At 37.3% G+C, this 25,362-nt stretch overlaps 1 protein-coding gene across 1 annotated transcript; it reads left to right on the top strand.

Moving 5' to 3' along the window:
• Positions 1-14,714: 14,714 nt before the first annotated feature.
• LOC103722338 (EG45-like domain containing protein) lies at positions 14,715-21,404 on the top strand. Its single transcript, XM_039116527.3, has 4 exons — positions 14,715-14,821; positions 18,777-18,911; positions 19,085-19,385; positions 20,195-21,404. The coding sequence occupies exons 2-4, from the start codon at positions 18,797-18,799 to the stop codon at positions 20,199-20,201; spliced, it is 423 nt and encodes a 140-aa protein (XP_038972455.2). The 5' UTR covers positions 14,715-14,821; positions 18,777-18,796; the 3' UTR covers positions 20,202-21,404.
• The last annotated feature ends 3,958 nt before the right edge of the window (positions 21,405-25,362 follow it).

Genomic DNA, 25,362 nt, shown 5'->3' with positions numbered 1-25,362 from the left:
AAAATAGATGATTTTCATTAACATAAAAATGTGTTCAACTTTGCTATAGATAGATCATTAGAGAAATATATCATGGCTCTAAATCTAGATATGTATCACTGTCACTATCAATCTCTTCTTCTTCATCGCTAGGCTCCTCCATTACTTCATCGACACTCCCCCCGGCTTGATCTCGCCCACGACACTGCAAAATGACCTCCTCTTGAATAATTTCAGCATCAATATCATATCTGTGCAAATCTGTTGTGGTTGGCTCTTCAATGGAAATTGGTTCAACGTCATTGGTTTCATCTTGTTGGAATGCATGATCGAGAACAATGGTTTCTTTAATATCATTGGGTTCTAAATCACTCATCTGTGGCACATCCCATATACCTCGATGCTTGAATCTTTGGACAATTTTCCAATTTCCACGTCTCTCTACAGTGTCATTAATATAGAATACTTGCTGCACTTGACTCAGTAGTACAAAAGAATCATCTTTGTATCACCGACTTCTTCTATCAATGCTAGTGCAATGCGCATCAATGCAGAAAGTTTTTTTACTTCCAGTGTTGAACCATTCGCATTGGAACAAAATGACTCGTTGTCCGAACATATATGTTAATTCCCAAACTTTGCACAAGTAACCGTAGAAGTCAATCGGTTGCCCTTCGTGGTCCCCTTCAACAACTAACCCACTATTCTGACTTTTACGGCGGTTGTCACGTTCGATGGTATGGAATCGGACACCGTTACAAAAGCACCTTGAATATATGTTGACTATCGGACGAGGACCGTTGGCCAATGACCATAATTCATCAGTAGATTCCGGTGATTGCTGGTTTCGAAGTTGAGTCATCTATAACAAAAAAGTGACATAATATGTTATTTCACTTTCAAATACAAGGATAACTCATGGTGCCTACATGTTAATTAATTTTGCTTACACGATCTTTGAACCACTTGGAAAATTCTTTACGTTGCCTGTTTGTGATGTCAACTTCACTCTCACCTTGTATGTAGTTCTTGTGTTCCCTATTCGACATTCCGTAACGTATAGGTAACATATAAGACTAAAACAACTAAATATACAATAGTTGAACCTTAATAAGCAATTTAAAATAATATACTCTCGATATTGATCCACTTCTGAACTATTGTATAAGACAAACCATTCAGCCATCTCGAGTTCATTGGCCGGCACATCAGGTCCCCTTCAGATTAACCCAAATGGTCGGGCACTTTGAGTGAAGACTGCTAACCCCATGCCACGATCACCACCGTCATCATTCCTTTTTTCTCTGTTAAACACTGTTTCGATTCCATCGAGGTACATTGAGCAAAATGTTGTACTCTCTTTAGAAATATAAGCCTTAGCGATAGAACCTTCTGGGTGAGCTCGGTTGGCAACAAATCCTTTTAGAACTTCGAGGAACCTACGATAAATAATAGCTCAATGCTAATAGAAAAATTCTTACATGTACAATAATATACATGATTACTATTCCTACTATACGGTTGCAAACAATTACCTTTCAATTGGATACATCCATCGATATTGCACTGGCCTTCCAAGAATAGCCTCGCGAGGCAAGTGAATAGCTAGATGAACCATGACATCAAAGAAGGCAGGAGAGAAAATCTTCTCAAGCTTGTAAATAATAAGTCAATTTGGTCCTCTAATTTTTTCAAATCAGCTATTTTTAATGCCTTGGAGCACAATTGCTCAAAGAAATTGCCTAACTGAAATAATACAATATTAAGTTCTTTGTTGAGGTACCCACGCATTCCAACTGGAAGAAGGCATTGCAAAAGAATATGATAGTCATGACTTTTCAGACCCGATAATTTACTACCTTGTGTACTTACACAGCTAGAGATGTTTGCCGCATAGCCATCTGGAAACTTAATCGATTTTAAAAAATCACAAAACCCTTGTCTCTTTTACGGGGACAATGTGTACAATGCTGGAGGCTTCTCATAAGATCCGTTCGTCCGCTTTTTTAGGTGTAACTCCTTCCGTATACCCATATCTGCCAAATTTATGCGTGCTTTTTTTGTATCCTTGCATTTCCCATCTACGCCCAGTAATGTCCCAACAATATTTTCTGCAATGTTCTTTTCTATGTGCATGACATCCAAGTTGTGACGCAGCTTGAGTGTTTTCCAATAAGGGAGAACAAACAAAATACTTTTCTTGGTCCAAATCGTGTCATCATCTTCGCCCCTTTTTCTTTTCTTATTAATGCTTGGATGCTTGCCCAACGGCTTATATGTCCCTGAATTAATTGCTCCAAGATCTCTTCTCCCGTGAACTCTCGTGGCCTTGACCTGTCCTCACTTTTACCATTAAAGAGCTTGCTCTTTCGCCATATGTGGTTCTCAGGCAAGAAACGCCTCGCACCCATATAGCCAATATTTACTCCTCAAACGTTCTGATGAAGCATCTTCGTTACAAATGGAATAAGCCAAATAACCTTTTGTTGGCCATCCAGACATGTTACCATATGCAGAAAAGTCATTAATGGTCCACATGAGAGCAGCACACATTCTAAATGTACTTCCACTAGAGGCATCATAAGTTTGCATGCCATCCTTCCAAAATTCTGTGCATCCTCCCTCCCCAAGTTATTAGGCAATTCATCAATATTATCATTCATAAAAGCGCCCATATAAACAGCTTCCAGCATATTAGACAATTCGTCCCTATCATCGGTGCCATCCCCAGCCATTCTATCCTCAACACCGCCACTATTGTCACAGTTAGCATCATTTGAAACACAAGATTGATGCACATGAACAGATTCTCCATGTTGCACCCAAGTCTTGTAAGAAGGCGAGATTCCTTTCAACATCAAATGAATCTTGACAACTTGAATACTTTGTTTTTTGTCATTCATGCACTCGACACAAGAACACCAAATATCATTTGCTGAGCCTAAATTTGCCACCACAAATTCAATAAAAGACTTCACCCCTTCTCTATACTCTTTACTCTTCATTCTATTTTTTATTGTCATCCAACTCTTATCCATTTTGACTGACCTACAAAGTACTTCATCAAGTTAGATTGATTAGTTTATAGATTTATTTTTGTATTCTGCAAAAAAAAGTTTCAGCAGAAAACCAGGGGCGGCCTAATACATTTGGGGGCCTAAGACAAATTCAGTGAATGAGGCCTTTTCTTTTTTTATTATTATAATAATAATAAATTTTAATAAGTACAAAATAGTTAAAAAAATGATATGAAAATAGATAGTTGTCAAGTATACTATTTCAACAAAGATGCATGAATCTAACAAAGATAGACAAGAAGCCTCTTCAGTTTAATATAATCCTTGAATAGAAGCATGGAAAAATAATTAGTTTAAAAGAAGTCCCATCCCACCATCTCCCATCTCCCATCTCCCCTTCGATACCCAAGCTACATCACAGCACGACAACCATTCAACCCAAACAGAAAGGGGAAGAAACAAAGAGGATAAAATTAAAAGAATCTCCACCCTCTAAGAAGTCCATCTCTAATCCCCCTATCTTTCTTCCCGAAGGCCCAGCTGGATTAGGAGTAATGTGAGAGAAGGAAAACCAAGACCAAAACCAAAAAAGTGAAGGGATGAAAGATAAGAGCGGCTTCAGATGTGTATCAAGCCAACCAAATCCCTCCCCTCTCTTTCTCTCCACCCAAAACAAAACTACTGTCCCCAAATCCCTCCTCGCTCTCTCCCCCTGCCGGCCCAAGAAAATGCCCTCACCCCAAATCCCCTTCGCCTCCTCGCTCTCTCTCCCTGCCGCCCTGGCCGGAATGGACCTGGCGAAGGAGGAAAATTCCTCCGCGGTGGCTGCGGCGGCGGCGGAGGAGAAGAAGCCCTCCTAGGTTTCTTCTTCTCCCGCCTCGCCTCCAAATCTTCCAACAACCCCCGACGACCCCCACCTCTCCCTCTCCCTCTCCCTCAAGCCCGGCCTTGTTACCCTCTTACAAAAGCCCTCCCGGCCTATGCTAAAACAAATTCCGGAGGAGATATACCTTGGGACGTCGAAGAGACTCGCGGGCGCGCAGACAGCCGGACAGGGTCTTCTCCAGAGGTTCCACTGCCGCAGCCGGACAGGGTCTTCTCCAGAGGTTCCACCGCCGCAGCCGGACAGGGTCTTCCTGTTCTCCAGATATAGGGCAGGAACTCGGAAGCGAAAAAGGCTTGGCTAGCACCGAGTGGGAGGGATTTGGGATTCTGAATAAGGGAACGGCGAACGGGCGAAGGAATTAATTACGGCGACGGGTGAAGGCAAGGAGTTAAAGCCGAATAGAGGAATAGGGAATTAGGATTTGTTTGGTTTCTCATACGACGTCCCCTATATGCATACTTTTCTCGACTAAATTTTTTTTAGACGCTGGAGGTGAACCTTTAGGGACCAAAATTTAGTCGCCAAAAATTTTACCTCAAGCCCGCGCGAAATACTGGACTCGCACCTACTTGGTTTTGATTTTCCGCGATCAAATATGCATTTAGTTGGTGTAGGACAATCATTCAGTAACTAACAAGGATGCGTGCAAATTTATTTCTAAGTGGATTTTCGATCCGCCATGCGGGTGGGCTAATGAAAAAAAGATCCTGCCCGTAGGATGTCCAAGAATTCTATATATTTCTAAGCGGATTCCCGATCCCACGTCCGCATGATGTGTATTCTGTCGATCTGTATATTAATTTGACAAGGAGTCAAGCACCGAGCTCGAGCTTTAAAATTATATTATAGTAATAAAAATAAAAAAGAATTTAAGTATGAAGAAAAGTTGTGGGATTGAGATTCAGCCGAAGAGACGAGGATATGCCTAAGTGAATTAAGGTGTTTTTTTTTTTTTTTTTGAACTTAGAAATTAGCATCTTATAGGAGCTAGTACAACATCGTTCGGTTTTACGGAAATCTTCCACTACCAAAAGTTTGGTCACTAAAAAACTCAAACTTTCTGCCCAATTTTTTCATCGGAAAAAGACGCCATTCATAAAAGTTTTTCTGAACTAAATTTTTTTTAGTCGCTGGAGGTGAACCTTTAAGGACCAAAATTTAGTCGCCAAAAGTTTTACCTCCAGCCCGCGTGAAATATTGGACTCGTGCCAACTTGGTATTGCTTTTTCGCGACCAAATATGTATTTAGTCGGTGTAGGACAATTATTCAGCAACTAACAGGAATGTTGGTCGCAGATAGCCTTATTTTCAGCGACCAAACTTTAGTCGCCAAACGTTTTACCTCCACCCCGCCAATTTGGTTTTAATTTTCCGCGACCAAATATGCATTTAGTCGGTGTAGGACAATCATTCAATAACTAACAAGGATGTTGGTTGCAAATAGCCTTATTTGCAGCGACCAATATTCATTTAGTCGCCGAACGTGGTCACTGAAAGTGTATTTTCTTGTAGTGATCTTGCTCTAAGGTCTCTATCTGTATTTCAAGTTGATGACGTAGTTCTACAAACAATATAGAGCGCAATTGGTCTTTAGTTCAACACTTAGTCTCTAAAGTAGACTATATTTGCAGTTGGCCTATGTTTTGACATAACTTATTTTCAAAGCTTGCAAACATAGAATAAAAACATTATTTATAAAATTGGTCTAACTTATTGATAGTTACTAACCTTAAATTCTTTCTCTTAACAAACAAATCAATTCATTTGCATGGTCTCGAAAATGCTAAACATTGCCTCATGCTCTGGAACCCTAACACTTCGGTTGAATAATTAAGGTGCAATCTTTTGAACTATAGCGTAAGCGAAACCTAGCAGCCCGCCAAGAGTTTAACATTCTCTGGTCCTTGAAGGAAAAAGAAGAGGATCAATTTAGGGTCGAACCAACAACTTGATTGTGTCATTATTCTGGATGTAGATAGAAAATCTTTGGTCATACTGGAAGCCCAAAAATTGGATAGGGGTAAAGACGCAACCGAGTGTCAGCAGCTTATTCAAGTGCCCTCAGAATTGTGTGAAATGGTTTCCTATTATGGGGATCACAAACTTTGAGGTCCACTAGAGATCAGAAATTTTTAAAGAAAGAGCAAGATGTTTAATTCTTTTGATCCTTCTAGTGTGGCTGATCATCCTCTTAGACCAACTACTGATCATCGCTTTGGTAAGCTATTGCATCACCAACTAACTAATTGGACACGAGCCCCTCCTCGAGTGGATTCCTCCTTTTGCTCCTCAACCTATGGGGCATTAACAACCATTTCCAGTTGTTGTTCCCCTCCCAATGGCAGGTTCTTATGCGTTACTCACCCGTTTGCCACTAGAAACACTACCAGTACGTGAAAAGTGCCACAAGTGTCAGATTCATGCAAACGTCGATTCATGTGATAGTTTCAAGGACATGGGGAGAGGATCCCAATTAAAAAAATCACCTGACGGAGGCACGCCACCCTGCAAAACGCTTCGAAAGAAGAACGTATCGCCAAGGCCCCGACCGGCCGGCCCGCCCCCTTTCTTTGCCCGCCGGCCGCCTCATAGGGTTGAGGACCTCTTCATACGAATCTTTCTATTTCCTCGCCCCCTTCGGCCTACGGCCTCGTCCCCCTCAGGGGGAATCTTCCTATACTCTGAAATCCGGTTTCCCGGATTTTCAGCTTCGATCGGACTTGTATGTGTTAAGCATGCCACTAGCATTCATCTATAATATGTAGAAATTCATGGCTTTCAAACAAAAAGTTGACTTCTTTGGCCATTAATTTTACAGTCAAAGAAAGGATGATTAAATCTCTTCATTTGCTCATCTCTTTACAATGTTTAAAACAACTAGTTCAAAGTATCATGGCTTGAAAAGAGTTGCCATAGTAAACTACTATAAAATCCTAATTCTAAAAATCCTAATGCCAATGGTTTAGACTGAGACTTTGCCATATTGTCAAAACTAGCAATGTACCCATGCTACGAATACATTTTAAGAAAAATAGAGAGAAACATTTAGCTCCTAGGTAATTTAAAAAAATTTATACATACGTGTAAAACTAGTAGAAGACAGGGTTGAATACTGCGGTGTGTAGTGGTGCTTCATGATTCTAATTCCGTTATCCCAACTTGATCTAAAGGGATATATAGGCATCATGCATTTTGAGATAACCATCTATCATTTCTTTATGTTTTGTAGGATGTCGGACAAAAAAAGAAAGATATGTTTAGGAATCGATGGGAAGGCATATGAACGATATAGATCTATGCATTGTAGGTTACCTCAAAAAAATCCTTTTTTCTAAGGAAGGTCATGTATGTTCCTGCATTTTTTTAAAATAAGAAAAAAATAAAAGCTAAAAAACTTGAAAGTAATGAAAAATTGATTAGTATTAAAGATATAATATTCGACTGATGGATTTTTCTTGCGAGTTCCATCTTCAAAGAGGTCAGTATGAATACGCTTTTTTGGTGTCGAAACAATAGCTTTCAGCTTGATCTAAAGGGATATAAAAACATCATACATTTAGAGATAGTCATTTATCACTTCTTTATGTTTTGTCGGATGGTCTTAAAATAAAAATGATGAAATGTTTAGGAATCGAGGGGAAGGCATGTTAACGATATAGATCTATGTATGGTAGGTTATCTCCTAGGCATCCTTTTTCTAAAGAGAGGTCAGGGGCTTTCCTGCATTTCTTTAAAAATAAGAGAAAAATAAAAGTTCAAAAACTTGAAAGCAATGAAAATTTGATTGGTCTTAAAGATACAATACTCGAGCGATGGATTTTTCTTGCGATTTTATCTTTAAAGAGTTTGGTACAAATACGCTTTTCTAGAGTTGAAATAATAGCTTCCTCCATAAGATGAGAGGAAGAAGGTCCAGCATTGAAAGTTAGGTGTTGATTGTGTACCTGCAATTCCTTTTCTTCGAAATTTTTTGTCGCTTTAAAGCTAGCCATATTGGTATCAAAATTCTACAAACCAAATATAATCTAGAATATATAACTGAGATTGAGTATCTTTTCAATTACAGGAGGAAGAACGAATCTATCGGATCTGTCGATAGCAAGATTTAACTGACGGCACACCAATCAGAAGTAAAAAAGGCTAATTGGAGAATCTGAGAAGGATAATAATCCTAATCATAAGAAAATTTATAAATTCAAGAGAAATTATCATAGTTATAAAAATTTGGCCATAAAATTCAAGATTGCTGGGTGAAGCTTAAACAATCTAATATTGTATCTCTATATCAGAGCATGGATGAGAGAAAAAAACTGAAAGTTGAGCTCTCACTACTACTATTGTTGATTATAGTTATCTTGATAGCCATCATGCACGTATTTCTACTTCTTCTTAAGTACTAGACATTGATTTTGCTCATGATTGGATTGTTAAATATGGGTGTTCTAATCATCTTATTAGTCGTTGAGAGATATTTGATTTTCTATATGATTATATTAGTTCTCGTGCTATTGCTACTACTAATGACTCACTTTATCCTATCAAAAATATTAGTGATCGATCACTTATGTCATCTACTAGTTCTTCTATTTCTGTGAATAATGTTTATTACATACCTGACATAAAGAAAAATTTGATTTCTATTTCACAAAACAAGGACAAAGAAAAGTTAAGTTACCTATCTTGCATATATCAAAAGTCCAAATGATTCAATCACCTTACTGGTGTTCTTCAGAACCTAATAATCTAAAATCTTCACAACTGCCATTATGAAGAGGGCCAGAAGCTCCTCTTAGATCCCAGCAAACCATCCTATTATGGTCTATAATTTACAAATCTCTCAACAAAATCCATACCGTGATTGTCGATCACCGATCAAAACTTCAAAATCTACAGTTCAACTCAAACCGACGCATATAATCAAGGAGATTAGGAGATCAGGAAGCATTAAGATATCAAGAAGAAGTGGAAAAGCTGCTTCGAGGACAAGAGAAGAAGATGTTGAGGCCGGGCTTCTTCTTCCGCCGTGTCCGCTTTCTAAACGCGGAGAAGGAGGAAAGAGAGAAGCGAGGATAAGAGGTTGAGGCATGGGTGAGCAGAAGACGTACGCCGTGCGAAACGAGAGAGAGAGAGATAAAGAAACAAAAAGAAGAAAAATCTCATCATCACGACGATCAACTATCAAGAAGAAGAATAAGAACAAGATCAAGAAAAAAAAAATCACGTCTAGGGATCAGAAGTTCATTAGATTTCTTAAATATCTTCTCCTCACTATATAAAGAAGAAAAGAAGAAGAAGAAGAAGAGAGGAAGAGAAGAAGAAAGGGAGGAAGCGAGGAATCAAGACGAGAGGGGTGATGAGGCCGCTTGGGATGGCACGGAGTGGAAGCAAGAAGGAGACGGCGACAAACGAGCGAGGCATTTGCATGGCGTGGGAGAGAGTCGCAATGGAGAACGAGAGGGAGAGAGAGAGCGGCGGAGTTCTTGGGTGCGCGCGTGAAAGGAGAACACGTATGGCTGCGCCACGGAAGCACGGAGGACGCGCCCCTGGTTTTGCTCAGAAGAAAGCTTGAGATAATTTAAATCAGATAATTTAAATTAATATACGTCACCAATTTTTTTTTTATAAATCAGATAATTTAAATTAATCTAGTATGAGGTGCCAGATATTCTTGTCGGGTCCTTTTGAGGTTGCCGATTTTAGAGGCTGCCACCATAGGTAGGTTATTATGGCCTTCATGAGGTAAGCTATATTGAGGCTTCCATGAGCCTCTCCTGGAGTAACCAGGATTATCTGAGACTATATAAAAATCTTAAGTCTCAAACACAAAGGCTCTTCCTCTCTCTACATTCCTTCTAGGACACTGGAGGAAAATTTTGGATCAGATCTGTGTAGGATCGTTCTCACGGTAGGATACAGATGGTTACAAGCTGAGCTAAGTTTGTTGTACCTTGAGAAAGATATCATCAAATGGCAGGAGAGCCGAATTTATTGTGAGAGTAGTACTTCTATACGCCTCAATTCCAGGCAGGCCTTTCTTATTTGCTTTCTTATTTTATTTAAATTTTAAATTATAAATTATTTATAAACATTAGCATATTATTTTATTCTCTAACTGTCTAAGAATGAATTTCCAATTTGTTAGTATATAAGTATCTTATTTTGTTTTAGAATTTACATCTAGATTTTATAAATTTTGAAATAGTATTGTGCTGATTGTTTTTTTATTATTTTCCATCCTCCGAAAACTGTACAAAAGACAGTTTTGATTGTGATATTTGTATTTTAAGCAAAATAGGTTCTTGAGTAGGTTTTTTCTTTCATACTAGAACGTCAATTAAAATTTTTCTCACATTGCACTATCAAAACAAATTTAGAATCCATAATTTGTTGTTTCTTGAAATCAGCATAGAAACTTTGAAGGTGGTTTTAATCAAATTCTGCTTCCCTAAAAATAGTCTAGAAATTAAAATTAGTTTTTGAATCAAAATATTTTTAATTCTACGGCTCTAAATCTATGTAGGAAACCTAGATTAGTTTTGAAAAACCGAAAATCTCTCAATCAGCTATTTTGAAAACTATACAAGAACATTAAAATCAAATTTTTTAAATAAAAAGTCCTTTGAATCTCCTGCTCTGATAATCATGCAAAAAACTTTATATCATGTTTCCAAATTAAATCATTTGATTCAATTGCTCTAAAAACTACATAGAAATTTCTGAAACAGTTTTCTCAATTAAATCATTTATTTCAGTTGCAATGAAAACTGTGCAGAAATATTGTTTTAATTAATCTGACTATCAATTTATTTTTGAAATCTATAATAGAATATAAAAAATATATTTGGTGCATAATGGTGGGGCAGGTATAGGGTGGAAAAGGATTCCAAAACAATAATGGAAAGAATTTTTTTTTGGAATCAAATTTCCTTCAGTTGAAGAAATGGCGATTCCACCTATATGTGGGAAGAGTGGTCATTTCAATGAAAATAGAAACAAATAATATTTTTATATGAATTAGTTATCGATAATTATAATTTCAAATAAAAATACATAATTTAATATAAAATTTAAAGATATTTTTATGACAAAGTAATAAATCAAGTAGCATTCATTGTAATATAATATTAACTATTATTTAATGGTTTAATATATACCTTATACTACCAAATGTTGATTGTGCAATGCATGTTAAAGAAAAATAAAAATAAAATTCTAAATGTTAAATAGTAATATAATATTGAATGCAAAAATAAAATTATATTAGATAAATATTCTAAATAAATTAAAATAATTAACTCAAATAAACAATAAAAAATATAATAGATGAATAATAACAAAATAAAAGATATTAGAATATAAATAATTAAGATTAAAATAAAAAATAAAATATCAATTTATGATATATATTGTAAATAAAATAAAAATTAGCTAATAGTATAAAATAAAAATAGAATTAATATTATTTTTAAAATTAATATAAAATTAATTATATTTTAACATATAACTAGTTAAATTCAAATTAGAATTTAACTGCTATTGTGTTTTTGTGCATTCCTTCATTTCACATCCAAACAACGAAAAGAAAAATCACAATTTGACCATTTCTATTCCATTCCACTTCTCATTTAGATTATTTTTTATTCTTGGAAACTAGAAGCAGAGTAAGAATATTATTTATAGTACATAGATGTCAATAGCTTTTAAACATAAAGATGACTACTTTGGCATTGATTCTGCAGTTGAAGAAAGGCAAAAATAGATCTCCATTTGCTCATCTCTTTTATCATGCTTAAAGTAACTGTTGCCCAAGAAGACAACCCAAGAGGAGGGGGGGGGGGGGTGAATTGGGTTTTAAGTAATAATTGCAAATTAAAACTTAATGAGTAACTAATTAATATTATTGCAGGCTGATTAATTAGATTACTAGTTGTAGTGAGTGGAGAGGATGGAAGAGACAATGAACTAATTACAAACACAAGAGGTTTTATAGTGGTTCGGAGCTAACCCTTGCTCCTACGTCCACTCCCCAAGCTTCACTTGGGAGTTCACTATAATTCCTAGGATTACAGCCGGTTGTTTTACAAGTTCACAACCCAACTTGTTGTTTTCACGAGATCACAACGAACTCGGTCGGTTTTCACAGGCTCACCGACTAGAACCACCCGATTGTTTTTCCGGGATCACAATCGAACCCTTACACCGTTGGTTTTAACTTCGGCTCACCAACAAACCTCAACAACTTTGATTCAATCCCCTGATTGAATCAAGTAACAAGAAAACAGTTTGTAAAGAGTACAGAAAAAGCTTCTTAAAAAGCAAATATGAACAATATAAATAATGTAGAGTTAGAAGCCCTCAAACAGATTTTGGAAGAGAAAGAAGGGGCTTCTCGAACTCTGAGTCTCCTCTTTGAATGCACTGATGATCTAATGTCAGAGGAGAGCCTTGAATGCGAGGAAGACGTTTGGAGGATGGACTTCAATGCACTTCTTCCTTCTTTCTCTTGTATTTACTCTTGAGAGGCTTTGGTAGGTGGAAATCCCTTTTGCTTTTAATGAAGTCTCTCTCTTGATGTCTATTACTATTTACACTGGCTATTTAAGCAATCCCCATCGAAAAATAGCCGTTAGACACACTTTTAGAGCCGTTCTGTACAGTCTGCAACTCCTGACATAGTGTCCGTTGGGATCGGAGTCGACTCGCTCGATCTGGAGTCGACTCGGATGTTGCTGGAGTCGACTCATGCTTTACGGGAGACGACTCGCCCACTGTTCAAAATTTGAAATAAAGTGCTGTCCCGTTCTGGAGTCGACTCGGCCAAACTTGGAGTCGACTCGCCAATGTCCGGAGATGACTCGACCCTCCGGAGATGACTCGTTCTCAGGGTTCCAGAGATCTGTTTTTCTGCATTTCTTTCTCGAGTCGACTCGGATCATCTTGGAGTCGACTCGACTCTTGGAGCCCGAAAACTGATCCTCTGTGTTTGGAGTTGAACTGCCTCGGAGTCGACTCGGATTTTGTTGGGGTCGACTCGGGAGTACTTGGAGTCGGCTCGGCTCTCAGGATCCAAAAACTGTTTCTCTGTGTTTTGACTTGAACTGCCTTCTAGTCTTGCTTTCCTCTGAGAGTCGATTCGTACTTAACTAGGAGTCGACTTGCCAACCTTCGGAGTCGACTCGTAACCTTCTGGAGTCGACTCGGTTGCAGGGTCTGAAATACATTGTTCTGTCTTTCTTCTGTTACCCTTTGGAGTCGACTCGGAAACGTCGGGAGTCGACTCGGCAACCATCGGAGTCGACTCGAACCCTTCTGGAGTCGACTCGCTGACAGGGTCTGAAAATCAACTTTCTGTTTTTCTGTCAGTTCTCAGTCGGAGTCGACTCGTAGTGTACCGGAGTCGACTCGAGCATGTGCCAGAACTTCTGAAACACTTGGAGTCGACTCGTACCCTTCCGGAGTCGACTCGAGCTTCAGACTTTGGTTCAAACTGAGTTTCATACTTAGCCAAAATATATTGAACCAAAGCTAGAGACACTTAAACATAAATTCACAAATATTTGGCTGAAACACTAGATTGAATTCATTAGTATAGCATAAGATATACTCAAATGCTTTGAGCTCATCAAAATCAAATAGGGTTATAATCAATTACTCCACAGTAACTAGTTTTAATCGTCAGAGCTTGAATTGCCAGAGTGAACTACTAAACCCTAGTTCTAAAATTCTAAAAACTATACAAGTGTGCCAATGTTTCATACGGAAACCTAGTTATATTCTCAAAATAATCATCTCCCAAAATATCCCTATAATCCTAAAACTATATGAAAACATTTTTATGTTTCTTTGTGTTGATGAACTTTCATTATCTTATGTTCTTGAGAGAACTCTAATCTCTCTAAAAATCTATCTTCCCTTTCCATATCTTTTTTCCATTTTTTATCCCGATCAAAAAAAAAAATTCTGTTTGGTTGATTAGAGCCAAACTTTATGACGTTAAATTTCTTATGACCAGATGCTATATATGCTATATTTTTTACAATCCATCTCAAATCGACTTGTATCTATATATGCCCATGACTTCATTGTCACTTCAATACGGTAACCGCTAATTACTAATCAAGGGATGAAATACGTGAAACAAAAGTCTTTCTTTTCTCAAATCACTCATAATCCCATTGTTTCTAGGACAAGTTCTTTTTATTAAGCAATGCTATACGTGAAAACATTTCTATTCTCAAATTACCCCTCTATCACTTCATCCAAATGACCCTCTATCAAAATTTCCTTATAATCCTAAAAATATTTAAAAGCATTTTACATATATTTGGCCCTATCTAAGAACTTTCATAATCTTATGTTTGTGAAAGAACTCTCATCTCTCTGAAACCTTTCTTTCTCTTTCCTTTCCACTTTTTTCCCATTTTTTTAATCTCAATAGAAAACAAAATTCTGGTTGGTTGATTAGACCCAAAAATAAAATTCTCCAATGACCAGATGTTGTGCTTCATTTTTTGCTATCCATGACAAACCGAGCTACCTCTGTTGTTATTTCTAATCAAGGAGATAAAACCTTGGCTACAAGCAGATATTTATTACCATGACTTCATTGTCACTTTAATACCATAACGTCTTACTAATCAAGGGACGAACGGCGTAAAACAGAAATCTTTTTATTTTCTCAAACCGCAGATAAAACCTTGGCTACAAGCAGATATTTATTACCATGACTTAATTGTCCCTTTAATACCATGACGTCTAACTCTTCAAGGGATGAACCGCGTGAAACAGAAATCCTTTCGTTTTCTCAAAACCGCTCATAAACCCATTGTTTTGATTTCTGTGTCATTTTTCGACCATTTCCGCCTTCAAATAGCAGGAGGCCTGGACACCCGGCCAGGCCCGTCGAGCTCGAGGGTTCTTCAGAGAGAGGTTTTCTTAGGTGATTTCCTTTCCATGCCTCCTTGTTTATTTCTTTTGACTCTTCTTGGTTTCAGCCGCCAATATATTTCTGTTTTTTTGCCTAGGTTTATATCTCCTATCTCTCTGCAAGTTTTCGTTTTCTTGTTTTTTCTGATGTTTTTTGGAGTATGTTATCATGGATGTGATAGAAAAGAATAGTTTTTTGACGTATGGATAGAGTTAACGCATTTGTTTTAATCTATTCTCCATGCAATCTTGGGTTTTTGGATCTGATGGATCAATACTAAGACAGATTTGGTTGTTTGCGATTCGGTTTCAACTGTTAATCCAGGCTATATGAAAGTAAGGCTTTTTTTTTTCGTTTTGATGATAGATCAGAAAAAGATGGCTGCTGATCCCTTTTTCTGATTTGAATCTGGAAGATCAAAACCATTCTGTACAGTTAATAAGTTACTATTGTTTTCTTTTTTTTTTATTGGTAATCTTATGATTTTTTCTAAATTATGTTGTAATGATTTGTGATTAGATTAGAGGATTGTTTTTTTTCCTTTTGCTCTTTAATTAGTTAGGAATTCAGAGGGTATTTAGGCTTTCTTTTTTATCTGAATGGAAGCTTTTTAATTTCTTTCTTCGGTGATCTGTAAGTTAAGAACAGGTTTGGAAGTGCTTATGTTTGTCATCTAAAAATAGGTTTCATCTTGTTATCGTTGTTTTACCCCTCCCTCCTCTAATATTAATCTACTAGGGTGATGGTCTTAGTTATAGGACATCTAAAATATTCTTTTCATATATTTTATTTTCTCTCTTTGCATAGTTTTCTTAAGCTTTTGTCAAGAACCAAGCTGTGATTTTTTGAATTCCGTGACTTTTTAGTTTTCTTATTTAAGATTTGTCTTCACAAAGCTTGATGTCTCTGCACACATACGATCCTGCAGTCTTGTGTCCATGTGAATGCACACTTTGTACTTGTAGTGCATATTTTGTCGTCTTAGTTATAGGACATCTAAAATATTCTTTTCATATATTTTATTTTCTCTCTTTACATAGTTTTCTTAAGCTTTTGTCAAGAACCAAGCTGTGATATTTTGAATTCCGTGACTTTTTAGTTTTCTTACTTAAGATTTGTCTTCACAAAGCTTGATGTCTCTGCACACATATGATCTTGCAGTCTTGTATCCATGTGAATGCATACTTTATACTTGTAGTGCATATTTTGTTTCCTCTCGAACAACAAGAAATTTGTAATTTTTTATGTTTTCCATTTCTAAATTTATCATGCATCATAGGATGTTGAATGCATTGAATTATGCATACTTGGAGTGCATGGCAGATTCCTATATCGTCGCTTTCCTATTTGACCATGGTGGCTCATGTATGCATAAAGTTCACTTGACTGTTTTCATGAGCTTTTCTATTGTCAAATTATACTTATAAGGTTTTAAGATTTCCTTTTATTTCTTTTTTATTTGTGGATTCCTGACTAAACTTTAGGAATAATACTTGTATTATATGAGATATAGACTCTTGACAATGGAAGTTATCATTAATGATTAACATATCATATATTATTACCATCTTCTTGCTTCTTTAACTGATATATATGATTTTTTCATCAAATTTAACTGATATAATTTTTCTATCTTGAGCATAATTTTTCACAACCATTGTTTCACCAAGATGTAAATGTAGTTGGCTCTTTTGTTTTCCTCTTTTACATGCTTTTAGCTTAGGTTTGTTAATCAACAGTATCACTAGTAGTCAATGGGCCATAGTTACATATGATAAGATGGATCATGTTTCTTTGAGCCTTTGGTGATGGGATCACTTGTTTAATGATTTGCCAAACTTCTATGAGGGAAATGAGATTTGATTAGTGTGTTAGGCTTGGTATTCTACTGTGCCTACTTTCGTTTGACAGGTTGCACAGTTCTTACTTTGAAGTATATAGTTCTAGTGAGATGGCCATAATTCTCTTTTTCCCTCCTCTTTTCTTTATTTTCTTCTCTTTTCTAAATCTTGTACATTTTTGTAGTTTCACAGGTTAACATGTTATGTTTAGTCATTGTTATCTTGCATTTCCAATTTCTCTTGACTTGCCTTTTTATACATAATGTCTATATGTTTCACAGCATGCCTAGCGTCTTGTTATATAGAAATTTTATGCTATTTGATTTTTTTAATTGATTCTTTCATTTATTTGTTTTCATGTATCATGTTGTGCCTTCATGATTATTTCCTTTTCAAAATGATATCTCTCTTAGTTGTTCATCTAAACTGAACAAGTATACATCGGTCTTTTCTGTAGTAATCCTCATGTTACGTGGGCAGCCAACTTTCTTTTCCTACAATATCTAGTCTACTGTAGCTCTTTTAGATGGGTACGATCAATAATAAGGTTCAAGTCTATTGGATACCTCATCCGCTACATATTTAAGTTGCACAAAATTTCTTATGTGTGATTTCATTAGTTTTTTATAGTTTGAATCTTTTGTGGGGCATTGTTAGAATGTTTTTAGTTTTCTTAAATTTTGAAAAGATTTTAGAAAAAAGTTTCAAATTTTTAAACTTTAACAGTTGTGAGTAATCCCACATTGGTGCATTTGCCTTCATTGAAATCCAATAGTTCAAGGCCTAGTGAGGCCTTGTGTCTTGGGATGCTAAACATAGGTAAATTTTTATGGACATCATGAAGCAGCTGCGAGGCCTTTATAGGCCTTTTTTAGGTTTGCTTCGACTGAGCTTATATAGAGGTTCTAGGTCCAAGGTCTCAAATATAAATAAGAAAGCACAACCTTTTCAAGAATTAAGAATTCCTTCCCTTCCTGAACCCTCTTCTTGCTTCTTTTCTCCCTCTCTCTCTACTTTCCTTCTAGACATCTATAGGAAGCCTTTTGAGTTAGGCCTCTGCATGATTGTGCTTGTGATAGAAAGCTTCGAATTAAGTTGGGTTCATTCTACATGGATACCTGCATGAAGGAATAAAATTCACTGTTATGGCAATGCTCATAAGCACCTAGATTCCAAGCATGCCTTTCTTATTTCCATTCTCAACATATTATTTAACTTTCAATTGTTTCAAATTATTTACAATTATTAGCATGTTATTTAAGATGGACATCATAATTAACATTCTTGGGCGAAGTGTTTTATCACACTATGAACAGGAGTTGTATTCTATTGGAGCCCATTGATTTGTTGGTTCGTCCTAAGCATCATAATCGTGATCATATAAAAAGACAAAAAAGGAAGTCGGGTCATCAATCTCCAAATCTTTTATTCTATTGCTAATTGGGATGAGCCTATCAAATAACCAAATTAGAACGAGTTACACTCCAGATGTCTTGAACATCAAGAAATTTTTTCATTTTTTAAACCAACCATTTCTGGTTGAATTGGTTAGCATCTATTACACATCAATTTCTTGTTGGAATATTGCTTCTCCAATTCCCTCATGATTTTTTTTTTTTTTTTTTTGATAAAAGCCTACATAGAAATTCATCAATGATAACAATATATAGTACAATAATATTACAACTACCAATGAAATTCAAGAAGAGATCTCCTTGATATTGAACCATTATAGTTAAGAGCAAAACCTAGCGAAGGAGTAAACCATATACGAAGTACTTCTGCCCATGAATTACAGTGAGATATCTGAATTCTTTCTTCTGGAAGTACTCCGCCTGGTGCGCCGAAAACAACGGCAATAATAAGATAAATATCAGCCCAGCTCGTCGGCTATACTGCTTAATTTATTTCTTCCATGTCTTTTTCGAAACCGAACCTTAACTAGAACTCAAGAGCGTGCAAACAACCTGTAGTAGAGGAATAGTAGAGGAAATGACACGCTTCTCCAAAGTTGTGAACGGCTGGTATAGAGAAGTTTCCCATATGTACCTAATAAAGAGAGAGAGAGAGAGAGAGAGAGAGAGAGAGAGAGAAGACTCTCATATTGATCTCTGACTCTTCTCCAGGCCAACTACTCCCCCCAGCCATGTCCAAGCATCCAAAGCTTCTCCTGCTTCCATGCCTACTCTCCCTCGCCATCCTCCTCCGCCCCTCCACCGCTGATGTCGGCACTGCTGCATACTATGGCCCGCCCTACCTTCGTAAGTCTTTTCCATTGCAATCATCATGGTTGCTGATTTCTATTATTCTTCGTTTTGATGCAAGATTCTTTTGCTCGATCTTGTTTTTAAGAGAAAGAGTCCCTGGCAAGGCATGCAGGAGGGGTGGTTGGCTTTTGCTCTTTGTTTTGTTAACATCTTAGTGTTGTTCGCAGCTACGGTTTGTTATGGTCGCGACCAGGAGCAGTTCCCGGCTAGTGGCCTATTTGCCGCGGCTGGTGAAGGGATATGGGATAATGGTGCATCTTGTGGAAGGCAGTACCTGGTGAGATGCCTCAGCTCGGCAACACCCAATGCATGCATTAAGAACCAGACTATTCAAGTGAAAGTTCTCGACCGGGGGAAAATGCTGAATTCAATGCCATCCAAGAATGGCACCACCATGGTCCTGTCAAATGCTGCCTTTCGGATGATAGCAAGCCAAGCAGCTAGGGTGATTAACGTCGAATTTAGACAGTAAGTACTTATTCATCTTCCTCTCTTCCTCTTCTTGTGTGCAATTATGTTTGTGCAAAATTAAATCAGATTTTTCAGAAATGTGCTTTCAATGATATGGTGTCCTTCTGCTTGCATTTGTTTGATCTTCTCATGAAACAAATGTATAGGGGTTCTCCCCATTTTCTTATTTTTTCTCAAAAAAAAGAAGGAAAGAAAACAAGTAGAATTACGTGTGTGTGGTTAAGCTTTATGAATGAGGATCACAGTCCATGGACACATATGAGGCATTGGTGGTCCAATCTTCTTTCTCACAAAAAAACAAAAAGGAAAATAGAATCCCATTAAGAGGGTAGTCTAAAATTATCTTTGTCCTTTTTCTCCCAAAAACCTACATGTATTAATTCTTCTTCTTGTATGTTATTTGTCATGGATTAATGGTGATTCACAAATAATGCAAGAGTGGGAGATCTTATTGTGGTACGAGTTTATGGATCATTCTTTGCCATTAGAGAGTGCTTCAAACAAACTTGGGCTTATCTTGATCCTTTGAGTAATCTCATTTCAAGATTACAGCATGATCAATCATTTCCTTCCTCTCCCCTCCCCCCCCCCCCAACCAAAAAAATAAATAAAAGGAAAAGAAATAGAGCATGATCCTTATCTGGTGCAGGCAATTTGATAAACAAAAAATCGTATAATTTTTAAACAAATGGCATGGAGATACTTGCATTACTCATAATCAAGTCTGCTGCTGACTTCACTTTGTTATTATCTTTCTCTTCTAGTTTCTAAATCCTAATTAAGATTACTTTTGCCTTCTTGTGCAGGGTCTGATCCAGTGACAGAGATTCCAAGAAGGAATGGCAAAGCCCCACCCTCTAATATCCCAATTGTCAAGGAAATTTCTTAAATTTGCCATTTAATATTTTCCTGTGGCTGTTGAGACAACTGACTGAATAAGGCCATCCTTAGGAAGATCATGTGTGTGCATGAAAATGGAGGAGAAATGACAAAAAAAACAAAGGGGTTTATTACTGAAAAGTTAATTCATCAGCCTGCTTGAAAGCCCTCATTTTTATGTCATTGTCACGCAGAGTTGGTTGATAAGGCTATTTATGCTAGGTTTAAATTGAAGACTACCGACAAATTATAGAATTTAATGTGGATAGGTGGCTGGTGCAATCCAAATTTGTGGATATTGTCAAGTTCCCTATCAAATATAGGGGTCGATGACATGGAAACCTCCACACTTATAAACATACAAGGTATTTAATCTACTAATAAATTTAAAATAAAATTGATAACAATTTAATTAATACAAAGGTCATGGCAAATATCAGAATAGCTAAATTCTCCAAAAAAAAAAAATTGATATATTCATATAGATTGTGATCACCAAAAGCTGGCAGAAAATGTAATTCACCGTATTTACAATTCTAGATAAACTTCAAGCAATTAGCATATTTAGAGATAGTCCTCAAGTAAACTCAATAGACAACCTAACATAGCTAGGTTTTCTTTGCAAATAAATAGAGTTCATATAGTTGGAAAGATTGTCTCATGCAAATGAACTTATAATTTTAATAATTTACACTTTATTTGGTATAAGATATTTTCTATATAAATTTAAAATATTTTAAAGCGTAAAATATTATCTCACAAACACCAATAATTAAATAGATTTAAGTATTCCAAAGGGATCCCCCCAAAACTTAATAGTCCAAAATCATATGTTATATCAAAATAGTACCACACTAATTTTCCAAGATAAGTTTCTAAAAATTATTAATAACTTATGTTCACTTTTACTAATTATGTTAAGCATCTAGGAGATCCTAAAAGTCGCAATATATCAACCATGATCCCATAATTAGGGTCCAAGAAATAAACTAGAATACTCATAGGCCAACCCAACACTACATAAAATTCATTATGACATATAATAATAATTATTTTATTTTATCTATTCCCAAAAGAACCAACACATGGTTGATTTGGTTAAGGTTCTCGAGGTTTGTTGCACGTACTATCTAATCCTCACTAATATGTTTGGTGACAACATAATCTAAGTTTAGGAATCCACTATTATTTAAAATTAATAATATTAAACTAGAAATTCTATCTCAATCACAGTTCTTTGCAAAAGAAGGTTTCCTAACTCAACCACAGTAGCCCTTGTTTCGAGTGTTGGTCCTCTACTACATATCTGCTGATATACTGAACTATTCCTAGGAAGCCTATGATCTTCTTCTTTGTTCGCGGTAGCAGCATAACAATTAATGATCACCTTGATGGATAATGAAGAACCCAAGTAGTGTCCTTGAACTAAAACCAAACACATTTTGCTGAGTTGAGCCAGAGCTTGCACTTGCAAAGTCATTTGAAGAGCTTGTTAAGCTGCTTCCGTTTCCTATGCATCTTGGTCATTGCCCTTTGGTAGGTAGCTTCAACATTCTATCATCCAAAAAGCATGACTATGTAGCAACAGATGCCCTAAAGTATTGTGAATTAGGGTTTTTCCGCGTCTTTCCTAATGTTCTGATCTGATTGTAGCTAGAAAATCCATACACAATGGATAAGATCTAGTAACCGGCCATATTATCGATGAGATTGTCTAACATGGGTACCATTGAATCACCTTCTTTTTTTATCTGCAAGGCTACCTCTTGTCTCGTCATTCCTTATTTCTGATTAACTGGCGTGGTTCCTGGTTTGATGGTTAACCGGCGAACTACTACATTTGGGTCCAATTTAGATATGTTTATAAACAACCAAGTGAAGATATTAACATTGGCTTATAGGAATTCTATAACTAGAACAGACCGTGTCCGGACTTGGGCACAGAAAATATCAAATTTTATATAAGCCTGGCCGGAAGCCTGATTAAAAATGAATAGAGTTTAAGCCTGGCACCCGGCCCATGATCAGCAATATCTATAACATCTTGCCGCATCTCTAGAGATAGCAAGATTCTAATCTAGGTCATCTCAGGGAAGTATCCAAGGAAACTCAGAGATCAATCATCACAATCAAATCTAGGGAAGTATCCTAAGAGGGACAAAATCATCACAATCAATCGCAAGAATTGCAAACTCAGAGATCATGACATGCTCTTGTTACAAGTCTAATACTCTGTTGGTACGGCCACGGTGGTCCTTCAATCTTGGTTCTTCAGCTTGGACCAGGCATCTTCGTATTCCTTTTCCTCGTTTTTTAGCTTGTCATTTTTTCTTTCTACTTGTAATCTCAAATCTTGGAAATATATTAGACCCTTGAGTAATGAGTTTGAAGTAATGAGCCATTTCCCGTGCAAAGACTTAAGCATCCTCCAAGTGCCAGCTAGATCAAATTATTCTATGCTACACAATAGAAGGTTCCCTTGGTGTGAAAAAGGACTCATCATTCAACTAAAAAGGAGGACAAGGTTTAAATCAAATGAATGTTTAAGTACTCACACTTGTGGATGAGTTATGACCAACTCCTGCTGTTGATGGTGCCACCAGCCTCATCAGTACAGAACTATGTTCCCTTGATGTGAAAAAGGACTCATCATTCAACTAACAAGGAGGACAAGGTTTAAATCAAATGAATATTTAAGTACTCACACCTGTGGATGAGTTATGACCAACTCCTGCTGTTGATGTGCCACCAGCCTCATCAGTACAGAACTATGTTAAATTCCTTCCGCAGAGATTGCAAGTACACATCTCCAAATCTCTGTCCCACTTCTTTCCTACATCGAACTCTCCCTAACATCAATTTTATTTAAGGCGTTTGCTACCGTGCTCCCAAAGGTGGAAACACCATTTAACCATGAAAAAAAATGATGGTCATCCGATTCAACAGGGATTGTCAAAATTCGTCTCTTGGCAAACGCCTGTAGCTAGTCCTATGCATGGCTAATGCGGATAGTTTTGTAGAACTCCAAGGCTTTTTCATGGTGGCACGAATGGATGGTGTGGTGTTTTTTTGGAAGTTTAGAAGCCTTTCCAAACGTCTTTCTCCTTCCTTTTCCCAATTCGTGCTCTGCCGGCGACGAAAAGCCTGGTGGTGAGGGGGAGGAAGGCAGCGGTGGTGAGGTAGGCAGCGCTGGGAGGCGGCAGAGAGGAGGAACTCCATTCATGGGTCGGGTAGGAGAACCGATGACAAGCGGGTGGCAGTAGGAATATGACAACCCAGGACAACCATGACAACATATATATATTAAGTTTGGATAGGAGTGCAAATGGATTGGATCGGACCAGATCCTAAGTGACCCTGACCCGATCTGGTTTCTTATTCGGGTCTTAATTTTGGACCCAAACTTAACCTAATAGAAAATCGGGTCGGGTCAAATCGGATCCACAGCTGACTCAACAGGTCATTCGGGTTGGATTGGGTCTATATATAACTTGGTCCCAATCCAAAAAAATTGGGTCTAGTTTGGGTATGTTTGTTTGGGTCCGAAAGCGTGGCCTGGCTATGGTCTCTCTCTCTACCCATAACCATGAGTGCTCATCCCGTGGCTGCCAGATCATAATCGAATACGACTCCAACTACGTGCTCCCCATAGCCACCTCCCCCTTCTAAATGGCCCTCTACAACACCACCTCCAACGCCTTCTACCTCGACTCATCATCTCAGCCACTACGTAAAATCTCAGCCGGTACAGCTGGTCCATTTACCGTCTACCGGCAATATATATATATCAAAATTAATTAAATGAAATAAAATAAAATTATAAAAAAAGATATATTATAATATATACGCAACAGCTAGCTGCCTTCCTTTTCCTCATCTCTTTTTTTTTTGCCATGTCTTGTCCCATTCCTCCGCGGTTTAGATCTATCATTGTCCTATTCAATTTTTTCTTGTTTTTATATTTTTTTTTCGTTCTCTTCTCTTCCCTTTCCTAATTGCCGCAGATATCTTTCTTTCTTCTTTTTTGAAAGAGAGAGAAATCGGCAATTATTACCTATAAGAAGGCAAAAAAGAGGGGGGGGGGGGGGGGGGGGAGACAGAGAGATAGAGATAGAGAGGGAAGGGGGGGGGGAGGAAGGGAGACGGAGAGATAGAGATAGAGAGGGAAGGGGGGGGATTGGGCGACTGTTCCTGATACATCTGGAGAGAAAGATCTACAGTTGCAAGCACTGTCAAACCTATCTCGCCTTGTGGAACGACGTCATCTCCAAGATAGGATAGAAGCACAGCTAGAGCTGAATAATAGATTCTTAAGAGCAAATTTATTTATTATTTATAGAAATAGTTTAATACTTTATATATGGGTCATTCGGGTCGAGTCGGGTTTGAATTCAGTAAACCTGGACCTGACTCGAAAATAGTACGTGTCCAATTTTAGGACCCGACCCGACCCCGCAGGTCCTCCAATTCGGGTTCGGGTCGGGTCTAACAGGGGCGAGTCGGGTTAGGTCACGGGTTAGCTCGTCCCATTTGCAGCCTTAAGTTTAGACTATATAGCAACACAATCGCATATATATCATCAAAGATGGAACTCTCAAGATACATATCATATATCACCATAGTTCCATGTAAATACATCACATATCACCTAAATCGGCAATTCTTTTCAACCGTAAGTTAGTGAGGTTACTTGTCATTAATCAATCAATATAGTTCAGATCTAGACAGTATTATCATTTCGGCACCGGATAAGTCTTGCCCACGCTCAGGCTCGTGGAAGGCCGAAACACATACCACATTTCTTCCTGTGGCCGGCAACCACAATATCCCATATCAGTTGTAGTTGATATCACAAACACTATATTTCACATGTGTTGGCTAATCCAATTACCTCTCTTTTATCCGGTCTTATTGTTAAGCAAAATTAAATTAAACACAATTTGTTTTCTTGATTTGTTTTCAGTATTAAACTAGTCATAGCCATGCTGCAGCCTATGGTGGGCTAAACACATACCAACCTTCCACCCATGGACAACAACCATAATATCACAATTCAACCCACAAATGATACGCCATATTTTACACATGGTCGGCT

Source organism: Phoenix dactylifera, chromosome 3 (genome assembly GCF_051530095.1).
Source record: "Phoenix dactylifera cultivar Ajwa chromosome 3, Ajwa_hap1_PhDact_Kaust_v1.1, whole genome shotgun sequence".
Lineage (NCBI taxonomy): Eukaryota > Viridiplantae > Streptophyta > Magnoliopsida > Arecales > Arecaceae > Phoenix > Phoenix dactylifera.
Note: the sequence above shows the minus strand (reverse complement) of the source record. Positions and strands in the feature narration are given on the sequence as shown.

What these genes read in the sequence shown, in the direction of transcription:
- LOC103722338 (XM_039116527.3), top strand. Translation starts at nt 18,797, where the DNA reads ATGTCCAAGCATCCAAAGCTTCTCCTGCTTCCATGCCTACTCTCCCTC. An exon ending in CTATGGCCCGCCCTACCTTC is followed by an intron (nt 18,912 to 19,084) that starts GTAAGTCTTTTC and finishes TGTTGTTCGCAG; the next exon opens with CTACGGTTTGTTATGGTCGC.